The sequence below is a fragment of the Centruroides vittatus genome, unplaced genomic scaffold, assembly GCF_030686945.1.
Source record: "Centruroides vittatus isolate TY-2023 unplaced genomic scaffold, ASM3068694v2 contig_882, whole genome shotgun sequence".
NCBI lineage: Eukaryota > Metazoa > Arthropoda > Arachnida > Scorpiones > Buthidae > Centruroides > Centruroides vittatus.
The window spans coordinates 3,698,727-3,711,072 of NW_027122574.1; the positions used below are offsets into that span (position 1 = coordinate 3,698,727).

The 12,346-nt window shown below is 32.1% G+C and overlaps 1 protein-coding gene across 1 annotated transcript in view; it reads right to left on the reverse strand.

The window, feature by feature from the left end:
• hob (hobbit) overlaps nucleotides 1-12,346 on the reverse strand; it is an 86,485-nt gene that overhangs the window by 66,991 nt on the left and 7,148 nt on the right. The window contains exons 4-6 of the mRNA XM_067280262.1: nucleotides 8,972-9,095; nucleotides 5,357-5,707; nucleotides 3,167-3,247 (exon numbers count right to left, since the gene is read on the reverse strand). Coding sequence (XP_067136363.1) covers nucleotides 3,167-3,247; nucleotides 5,357-5,707; nucleotides 8,972-9,095 — 556 coding nt within the window. The remainder of the gene's footprint in view (nucleotides 1-3,166; nucleotides 3,248-5,356; nucleotides 5,708-8,971; nucleotides 9,096-12,346) is intronic.

Here is a 12,346-nt window from a genome sequence, read left to right on the forward strand (position 1 = left end):
CTCTTCAGCATTTGTGTTAAAATTGTATAATTTCTTTATGAAATAATAATGTCTACTGCAGGATAGCTCTCCTGCAGTTCAGGAGTAGATATTACAATTAATGTTGTTGTAATTACTGAAAATAATAACTGTATACTATTATCTTACTAAGTCATTTTGTGGTAACTCCCCTTTGTAATTGGTATAACCCATAATACACAAATAAAGAAATTTGAGTAAAAAAAATTTTTTAAATTAACAGAACATAATCAACACAGAATATAATATATTCTATAAAAAAATATTTGTATAAAGACTATACATTAATTATTTTTAGCAAATTTCATCATTCTAGAAATCAGTAAGATAAATGACAATTTGGCTTCTTTAAAACCTTTAGATAAATGAGTAAAAGTTACCAAGTATTTATTTTGCAATTGACTTTTTGAGAATTATTATTAACTAATTTGAAAAATCTGGTTTGACATTACAAAATTTAGAAAGGAAAATTTAATCTTATTGGCTTTGTAATCTACTATAACTCAGCAGATAGCTATATCAACTATTTAGTAAAATAATTCTTACTGCAGTTACATTATCAAAAGCAATGGTAAACAAGATGGAGGAGCAAAAACTAAGCAAGCAAAAGCATGGGAGGAATTTGAATGTTGACTAATATATATATATCTTAGATTTAGTATATACTATCCACAATATTTTAATTTAATCACCTTATAATGAGAAATTATTACATTATATTAACTGCATTTCATTAAACTCTGACAATTAATCTAAAATTGTAACTTTTTAAATCAAAATAAGATTCTTGAGATTTACAATTGCTATACATTATTATAAGATCTGATCTTTTTTTAAGATTAGTTTAAATAATCTAAACTAAGATCATCCACATTAAAACTGAGCCAATCAGTCATTTTGTTTCTTTGCTAATCTACAGAATAAGTTTTAACTGCCTAAAATTGACCAGTTAACTTAGCTGACAGTTTATTCTAAAATTGAGATTAAAACTCATACTACTGCTCATGCTATAACTAAAGTAAAAATATTTGCATAATCAATAAAATTTTACCATTCAAACAAATGTTATAATTTTATATTTTAGCATTAATATAACTTATATTGAAAACTCCCATTACACTGCACAACAAAAAAAAATGTTTTTGAATGTTTCCTTTATTTCATGAGTGAAATCTTACTAATTTTTGGGTGAGAAAATCGAATATGACAAAGAAAAATTTTTATTAGCTCTAGTTTCTGTGATATACAATAGGTGGCAGTATGTGATTTTAATGGCTTAAAAGAAAACAATACATTTTAATTACATATGCTAACAACATTGAAAGTGCTTTTGAACGTTTGAAAATGTTTGAATTTCAAATTCAAACATTTCATCAAGCCATTAACGTCACAGCAAACAACCAGATTATTTTTCTTCTCAAAAAAGGAAGCAGATCCCTCTGACGTTCACTGTACTGTGAGACCCTGACATCACATTGGAGAAGATTCCATTACTGTAGTCTTGACTCTAGAAGTTCCGCCTTATTCTTTGACAAGTCTAGATCTTAAATGAGATCACTCAATTCTGCTTAACTCAGTCTGTGGTGTATCATCTTTTACCTCAAAATCAGGATCATGGAATGTGGAAGGCTTGTTGGGTTCTTCTGTCCCACACTTTCTTCATTTTCTACTTCAAGCTCATAATGTTGGGGTGGAGTAGGAACTGGTAAATATCTGAATGTGGAATAGGTTGAATAGCAAATGAAAGATTTGGGTATTGAACTGTTTTTTTTTTTTCTTCATTGAACAATCCTGCCTTTATAGATGGAGTCAAGTGGAAATAGCAGTTGTCTATACGGTTTGTAGGCTCCTGCCAAACCTTACACACAGCAAAAGCCATAGATCATTTTTTATTTTTCAGCCATTCTCTTAGTATAACTGAACAAGAGTTGCAGCATATATGTGGAGCCCATGACTTTTGCTGCCCCTACCTTCATACCAAAATAATGGTGATAGGCAGTCTTCACGAGAGGCATCAGATTGTGTTTCTGTGATGAAAATGTTATTTCACTACAAATATAACAAAAATTGTTCACTAAATTTACACATTTTTGTGGCATTTTGGTATAACCAGTATTAAGCTTAGTTCACACTGAACATGATTCGCTGGCGAAAGCGAAAAATAGAGCAAATAACACGTCAGACATGACGTCGTTTCCGGCAAATTTTACCATTTCGCGAATCGCTTTGAAGTTCGGAATCGTCGAGCTTTTTCGCTAGCGAAAAAATTTCGCCACCAATCGTATTCCCGCTAGTTGTCACGTGGTTCTTGTTGTTTTCAATATGGCTACAGAAACTTCCTACGCAATAGAGTAAATGTCGTAATTACGGATTTTTAATATTCCTCTCACCCAGCATCGTTTTCTTTTTGATGTATCATTCATTCTCGATAAATAAACAAACATGGTTAATGACAGAATATCGGAAGCGGCCATTTTGTTTTTCAAGATGACGTTTTCTCTTGCTTGCAAATGATTGGCTCCTTAAAACTCGCAATCGCTTTTCGCTTTTGGTTGTAGAGTCAATTTCGCTAAGCGAATAAAAATCGCTTTTCGCTTTTCGCATTCTCTTTCACTATTCACTCAGTGTGAACTAAGCTTTACACTTAAGCACTCCAAAACCAGGAATATTAACCAAGAAAAACAGAAGCAATATTAAACTCAGAGTCATAGCTACATTTATTCTGTTTATAACCTACAAACTACAGAAAACGTTTTGCTATGTCAGTTGAGAGGTGTGACAACTCCTAAAAAATAAATTTTCCTCAAAATAGAAATGTAGACTCTAAAAAATGACATATCACTGTATCTCCAAAGCAAGAGCTAATCGGTCATTTTTATGATGATTTTTGAATTCAGCAGATGGAAATTCATAAGAATATGCTAATTTTGAGCCCAAAACATTTTCATTGTTGTGCAGTGTTATTTTACACAGATTAAAATTATTACATTATCTCATCAATAAAACTGGTCTTAAATGTTGAAAGCTTTTACTTTATAATATATAAAGTAAATATAATATAATAATATATAATATAATATAAATTATAATATATATATGATTAAAAACATAAAACAATGAACAAAAGGTTTTATGTAAAACAAATTACTTTGTCTTCATAATCAAACTTGACAGTTCTGAAATTTAGCACATAGTTCTTTATTTCTGAAGATTTTAGGCACTGAAAAGGCTGAAAAATAAATAAATGTACACATTAGTAATTTCTTTAACTAGATAAATATAACTTAAACTTTAACAGTCAATAAGAATTGCTAACTTTAATGTCAACCTGTATCTGTCATACTTACTAATGTTTATTTTCACTCTAACACATATATCCCATCTCCTGTAACCCTAGTCAAGTACAGTTTTAAACTTGATGACATCTGTTTAAAACGGTCAAAATGTTTAATACTTAATTGCTTCTTGTTCTTTCTTTTGTTCTTTGGAAATAAGCACAAAATTGCTATGTAGAACTTATCACACAGAAACACTATTTGATGAATAAAATAGACTTTATTTTGTACAACAGAAATGCTTAAAGGTTTTACATGTTTTTCTACTATTTTAGCAAGTTTTAACTTTTATGTTTTACAGTTTTACTAGTATTTACCCCTTTGTTTTAAATACTTTGTTACTCCAGCAGTCACTTTTAAATATCAGTTTAGTTTTATCAATTTGTACAGTAAGGACTGAAGAGGAGCAAATAGCCCAAATGCATTTTTGTTGTACAAAATAAAGACTATTTTATTCATAAAATAGTGTACCTGTGTGATAAGATCGACATAGAAATTTTGTGCTTACTCCCAAAGATCAAAATGTTTGTTCACCAAAAGTTCTTTCTGAATTGTGAGGTTTTTTTTGAGTTTTTTAAGTTAAATAAAATGTACATACAAAATGTTAAAATTATAAAAGAATTAGTATTAAATATAAATAAATTAAAATTATAATATATTAAAAATGAAATTTTAAAGAAATGCACAAAAATTGAATTTATTTTCTTTCATGAAACTGAATTCACTCCATTTTCTATGATTGTTTTTTAAAAACAAATCACAAGCATAACTATTGATGTATCTGTATCATGCTATACAGTACATTAAAGTAACAGTTCTATTATTGTGTGCATTGAACATTAATAAAATCGATACTGCTAACTAGATTCCTGGAATATAAAGAAACATGTGTTACGATAGAACTAGGTTGTATTAGGACAGTTTTATTCTCTATGTCATAAGTTAACTGAATAAATCTAGTTTAAATGTTCTTGAAACCGTGTTTTTACTGTATGTTGAGCATTGAACACAAGACAGTGTTATTTATCAAACACCTGGCTATGTTTATATATTTTTTAAAATTTTATATTTTAATCAGCTGTACGTGGATTCTGTACATTTGTCACGGTAAAATTGGCATCCGAATTTGTGCTGTACACGCACACCCTTGAGTTCAAGGAATTAACGTTGACTGAAAGGAATTAACGTTGGCTTTTTCCACCTTTATTAGTTGAGACAAGGTTTTATTTACGGGTACATTCACTCGTTTAGGGCATTTTGCCCCTCGCAAAATGCCCTAAACGAGTGAATGTACCGTAAATAACACCTAGTGTCACTAATAAGGTGGAAAAAGCCAGGTGTTTGATAAATAACACGGTCTTGTGTTCAATGCTCAAAATGAATAAATCTAGTTCGTTTAGGCAAAAGTGAATTTATTTCACGTCTTTTTATTTAAATTTTCATTGAAATCCTACTGTTTAATATTATAGTTGATATTTTATCAACTAAATAAATCACAGTATATAAAGAGAAAATAAAAATTAAATAATGATCTGCAGAATTTGTTGTGCTCAAATGCTTCTATTCAAATTAAATGATGATTTAAATAACAACTCTTCCTTCTGATAAATACATTAATATTACAATTTTAATCTTACATTTGGATAAAGACCTACAGAAATGTAACTTTTTTCAAAAGAAAATGATGGTAAATGTTAGTGAATTGACATTTGCAACAATCTTAAAGTTTATTATATCTTACCACTAACCACTAACCACTGTAATTAATTTAATAAACTAATACACTTTTAACAATGGTAAGGTTGGAAAAGAGCTAATGTTTTCAACCTAGTTAACAAGAATCCTCTTATATTTGATCACACTTGATGATGACCAACTAACTAACTAGCCAAAAACATTGGGATTCTCAAACTTTACCTACTGTTAAAGATGTATTGGTCATCACACCTTCATTTTTGACACATTATTTAAATATTTTGATTAAGAATTGTTGTTATTCTTACCTTTTTAGGTTGAATAAAATGTTGTACTTTTAATCCGTCGAGTTCAAATTGCATTCTTAAAATTGACTTTTCTACAATGAAGGAATCTATTCTAAATGCCAGAACTGTTCCAGCATTACTAACAGCAAAGATGTCAGTGCTATTCAGTTTTAGTTCTACATTAGAAAAATGTATGGCAGAAGAGTTTTTTTCTTTTTCTCTCTGAATAATCTTATTGTCTAAACAACTGCTTGACTTTTTAAAATATAAAGATATTTCTTGAATGTTCTTTGATAGTGATGGAGACCATTCGAGCTTTGTTCTCTCCATTTTGCATTGAATGCTAAATGCAGATGCAGAATCATTCCAAACCTTTTAAAAAAATTAAGAATATATTTATTACATAGTATATTAATAATTAGATTTATATTAACATATATTTAGATATAAATCTAAAATAACACATTATTATTATTATTATGTTGAGTTTAGTAGGCTATACTCAGTTGGCATTGGTTACTGTGTGGTATGCCTTGACTATGCTAGTCAAGGCATAGCAACCAAAACAAGACAAAAATTAAAGTGTGTCAGTTTGTGTGTCTGTATTCAGGAATTTCCTAACAATATGACGTGTATTCAATATGGTGGCCTTCTCTAGTGTGATGTATGTATTTCTATTCAACTGTGATATGTTCCCAGGCTTTTGTGTAGTGTGTGTGGTATGACACCCATAGAGGAGAGAATGACAGGTATAATAACCTTATCTATCCTCCACAGATGCTTTATTTCCTAGGCAAGTTCTGTGTACTTGCTGATTTTTTCAGTGCATATGTTTTGTACAATGTGAGTGTTTGGAATGGATATGTCTATAATGTATGTAATTTAATTTGTCAATGAGTGTGATGTCTGGTCTGTTGTGGTAAATTGTTTTATCTGTGACTATGGCTCTTTCATAGTACATTTTGTACATGTTGTTTTCCAATACTGTCTGTGAAATGTATTTGTAGTTTGTGGATATCTAATAATTTGTTTGTTTGCAAGCTCTTGTTGTATTATATTTGCTACTTGATTATATCTACGTAAATAATCTGTCTGTGCCAAGAGCTTGCAACCAGAAGTGATGTGCTGTATAGTTTTTGGCATAATGTGAAATTTTCCACATGTATCATTTGTGAGTGTTATATTTTTGAGTAAATGTGTTCCCAAGTTTTATATGTTTGCAAACTACAGTTACTGCAAACAGATCTTTCAATGCCAACATCCAGTTATATGTATAATTATCCATCATTAAACACAATTTATACAGTTTGTTATATGCTACTTTAACATGTTATCATGTAGTTTCAATACTCTAATCCAAAAAGAAACTATTACTTTTATTATTAATACCAATATTCTAGAAACACCAAATTCCAATTGCAACATATAAGCTGGAATTTTATGGAATAGCATGAAAATTCTTCGAAGATATAAAGCAAGAACAATTTCCATTTTATTGTGATAAGTAATTGCCCATACAGGGACAGCATAAAGTAGTACAGATGAAATCATTGAGTGAAATCATTTTATATAAATATGAGCAGAATTAATTTTAGCTTTTGAAAGAATAGGCCCCATAGAACCCAGTGCCATTTTAGCCTTACAAATACTATAATTTTTAGCCTGTAAAAACTGTCCAGATGACGAAAATAATTATTAAAAGACCATCTCTCTCTAGGTGATAATCTACGACCCACCTTGAACACTATCACTTTTGTTTTTGAGACATTTATAGTTAATCCATAGTCACAACAGAATTTCTCTAGAATTGTGATTTTCTTTTGTAATATTTGTGGAATATCAGTAAGAATTACAGTGTTGTTAGCATACATTAGAACATGTAACTCAACTTGACCAGAGAAATCCCAGATAGGTCAGATTTAGCAAGTTGAACTATCAGACCAGTGATTCTCAACCTTTTTTTTGTCATGGTACACTTTTAATAATTTAAAAATTTGGCAGCACACACAGTTACTTCGATAACTACTGCAGGACAACCAATGACATCACCGGTTGGTTGTTTTGGTCACATTTTCTAAACGCCTTGGTAACTACTGGCAGCTACCGGCAGACACTGTTTACAATTTCCAAACGCAGCACACTAAAGTGCCGTGGGCACAGTGGTTGAGAATCACTGTATCAGACCATTAACATATAAATTAAAAAGCAGTGGGCTCAGAATCTCACCCTGCAAAACTCCAATGTCAATACCAAATGAATCAGTCATTTTAGCTAAAATCTTTACTCTTGCAAGAGTAAAGATTTTAGATGAAATGAGGGCTTTGGAGTATATGTCAATCATAAGACCAAGAAACTGTTTATTCATACCCATTCTTTCTAATACAGACCATAAAACTTTATGATTAATGGTATTGAAAGCAGATCTAAAATATACAAAAACAGCATAAAGTTTGTTAGCCGAGTATCTTGCAATTTCAATTGCACCAATGCATTTAATACAAATTTGATCCTGGTCAGATTGGCCAGGTCAAAAACTTGCTTGCTCCTGGCACAAATTATCATATTTAATAATCCAATCCTCTAATTTTTTATTTAAAGACAAATAGTTTACCAATTACAGAAACCAAAGATAAAGGCTGATGTGTATGACCCCAAAAATTATTGCCTTTTTTACATATTGGAATAATCAAAGATTCAATCCAGAAAATTTTTTTTGGAGGAAAAAAATTCACTCCAACAGCCACAACAATCAGACAGCACCCCCTCAACAAAATATTCAGCAGATACATGTAACCCAAAACACAAAACAAAACGTAGTCAATACACTGTTCTATTTGGATTATGCTTACTGTGATAGTAAAAACATGCTTCCTCCATCACTTGGGATGAATGCAACAAGCAGCAGCCAAGCTTTTTGTATGATAAATTTTGCATCCATCTCTAGGAAAACACAAATTTGAAAACACAGATCCTGCAAATATGGAAGTCTGGCTGTACAATGATACTTTTTACACATCTATAATTCTCCATATTTACATTTAATAATCTAATATTTTCTAAATAAAAAGTTTCTTACATTTCAACAAATTTCAAAATGATAAAAATACACTGACTCATTAGTTGTCAAAAATTAAACAATTTACTAAATTATTATAATTGATCTTTGTCACACTTTTAATTATATCATTTTTTATTATATTGTAAAATCTTTACTATCATCATTAATTAACTGAGTAACTCAAGACATCAACATATCACAGGTTGTATGATCTATCACAATTCAGTCATTTCGTAGATCAGCCTATCATAGTCAAGTAACACAAATAAACGTTGAAAAATGATGCCCCGATTCATACTGCCCATAATAAATCATAAGGATCTAGTCTAGGTTTGACTTCAAATCCTCCAAATCTTACAACATTATCAGTTTAATATTAATTGGTAAGAAATCAAACTAGAATAATTGTTAATCATAATTAGATTCTAATTATTTATATTTATCTTGCTAAAAAAAATTGTTTGGATTTTAAAATTAATGGATCTATATCTAAATTTTAACTATTCATTTATAAATTTATTTTCATACAAAATTGTTCGTTAATAATCACTTCTAAAAAAGCACATTAAACAACATACTTTTAGAATTAATAATCCTAATGTGAAAGGACTATTCCAAACATGATCATTGAATATTTCTTCATTTAATATTTCCCTTGCTTCACCAATTCTACACCAAGATGCTTCCAGTAATAATTCAGAACTACATAAAAACAATTAATTAAATTCATCTATCTTCATTAGAAAATTAAATAAAAAATTTAAATATAAATATTTAACACACTAACACCTTATCTTTACTGAGAAAATGTTTAACAAACAAACACAAACTTTGTCAACCTGTTCTCAGCAAAAATAAGGTATTGGAGTGTTAAATATTTTCCTGTTGAAGGTAATTTACAGTTAAATAACACAATTTTTTGTCATCTTATAATTTTTAGAATAAATTTTACTATTTAATTAAAATTTTACTAAAATTAATTGTTTAAAATACAAATAAAAAAGAATGTTAAAATTAAAGTGTGAGATCATTGTAATATTTATAAATGAAATGTTTTGCATTTTAATCAAATTAATCATAATTAATTACAAAAATGCAGGAAAAAATATACCTAAACATATTTTCATTGTAGACTTTTATTGCTATATATCAGGGGTGGGCAAGCAAGAGTTCAGTGGGAGCCGAAATGTAGGCTTTGCAAAATGCATGGGAGCCGCAGTTCTGTACTGTGGTGGCGGATAGTATGGTAAAGCGCGTGATTTTATTATATAATATAAATATAATGTAAAACAAATAATGAATTTTTTAATAGACATAATTTCATTCATCATCCTACACACCGGGCTGTATAAACATATAATCGAACTCACTTGTGCCTATTGACCGGTGTGAAATAAATAACTTCAATTCAACGAACGTTTTCTGGACGCCTTCCGTGTCCTTCTTCAGGTTAACTGCTGGATTCTATTATTTTTAAAAAACTGCGTTCCGATCTTTTAAGAACAAATTCAAATGAAGATAGTTCGAAAGCGCGATGACCATCGCGCATGCGCTATATCTGTCGTGCTCCTTGTCGTACTGTATCATATTCTTTTTAATCTTTTTATTCTTTTTTATCTTTGGGTCACATGATTTCATGTGTTATCGGACCCAAATAAATCTTTATGCATCCTCTTGTAATAAAGTTTGCCAAGCAAGCGAAAGAGTTATCTCGTCGCGTGAATTAATGCATGTTGTTTTAGTTTGCGCTTTATGTATCTCTATCGCTTCCAGCCATTTGAGGTGTTCCATCCGAGTCGTTTTAGTTATTAGCGTGGCCCCCGCGAAGTCCACATTAATGCCCGGTTCAGAAGCGTACACTGCAAGCGACGTGGTAGCTCTGTTGTATCTTATATCCGCCTCATGTTCTTTAACCCTGACTTCCATAGAGCGTTTCGTTGATCCTATGTAGATCAGATCCCTATTAAATCTCTCGTCCTTTATCGGGATTCGGTATACGCCTGCCATTCTATTCGGGTCCGATGGGTCCTTTCCGTTACGTAACAAAGTGTAAATGGTTGGGCCTCTCCTATAAGCAACGGTGACCTTACGTCTCCTTGCGATAGACGCGTATACGGATTTCAAGGTCGGGTTATATGTGATGGGTATTCTCTCCACCTCCGTATTTTGGTTGTTACTTTGTGCCACTGCAGGTGCGTTTTGGCTCATTCGTGCTCTTTGGCGTTCCGCCATTCTTGGAATAATGTTGCGGTAGCCGTGTATATCCGCAATCTTCTCAATATGTTTCAACTCTTTCTTAAGCGCTTGTTGAGTGGAAGAGTGCGTGTATGCCCGTCTGACCAATGATCTAAATGCTGCTATTTTGTATTGGATCGGGTCGCATGAGTCACTCGGGATGTATGTGGGGCTTGCACATTGTTTGCGATACACAGAGGTATGGATGTTGTGCGAGTCAATCCTGATATCCACATCCAAAAAATGCACATTGGTATCACTATGTTGCTCAACTTCGATTGACAGACCATACGTGTTATCATTCATCTTTTCTACGAATTGCGCCAAGTTCGGTGTTGTCTTCCATACGATGATGACGTCATCTATATAACGTCTGTATAGTAGGATATCGTTGGTGAATCCCGGGAGTGTTTTGGATTCGAGTTGTCTCACCACCAACTCACACAAGTCCCCTGACAGTGGACTTCCCATGACTTCCCATTGGTCAGACGGGCATACACGCACTCTTCCACTCAACAAGCGCTTAAGAAAGAGTTGAAACATATTGAGAAGATTGCGGATATACACGGCTACCGCAACATTATTCCAAGAATGGCGGAACGCCAAAGAGCACGAATGAGCCAAAACGCACCTGCAGTGGCACAAAGTAACAACCAAAATACGGAGGTGGAGAGAATACCCATCACATATAACCCGACCTTGAAATCCGTATACGCGTCTATCGCAAGGAGACGTAAGGTCACCGTTGCTTATAGGAGAGGCCCAACCATTTACACTTTGTTACGTAACGGAAAGGACCCATCGGACCCGAATAGAATGGCAGGCGTATACCGAATCCCGATAAAGGACGAGAGATTTAATAGGGATCTGATCTACATAGGATCAACGAAACGCTCTATGGAAGTCAGGGTTAAAGAACATGAGGCGGATATAAGATACAACAGAGCTACCACGTCGCTTGCAGTGTACGCTTCTGAACCGGGCATTAATGTGGACTTCGCGGGGGCCACGCTAATAACTAAAACGACTCGGATGGAACACCTCAAATGGCTGGAAGCGATAGAGATACATAAAGCGCAAACTAAAACAACATGCATTAATTCACGCGACGAGATAACTCTTTCGCTTGCTTGGCAAACTTTATTACAAGAGGATGCATAAAGATTTATTTGGGTCCGATAACACATGAAATCATGTGACCCAAAGATAAAAAAGAATAAAAAGATTAAAAAGAATATGATACAGTACGACAAGGAGCACGACAGATATAGCGCATGCGCGATGGTCATCGCGCTTTCGAACTATCTTCATTTGAATTTGTTCTTAAAAGATCGGAACGCAGTTTTTTAAAAATAATAGAATCCAGCAGTTAACCTGAAGAAGGACACGGAAGGCGTCCAGAAAACGTTCGTTGAATTGAAGTTATTTATTTCACACCGGTCAATAGGCACAAGTGAGTTCGATTTATATTTTAGACATATTTTACAAAATTACAAAAATAATAATAAAAAACAGAAATTAATACTTTCAGCAAGAGCCGCATGTAACTCAAAAAGAGCCGCATTTGCCCATGCCTGCTATATATCATATTTACTCGCGTTTAAGACAATCTCGCATATAGGACAAGGTGTGACTTTAAAGATCAAAATATAGAAAATTAGATTTATTAATACAATTCTAATTTTATTTCATTTAATCACAAATAAATATATCAAATG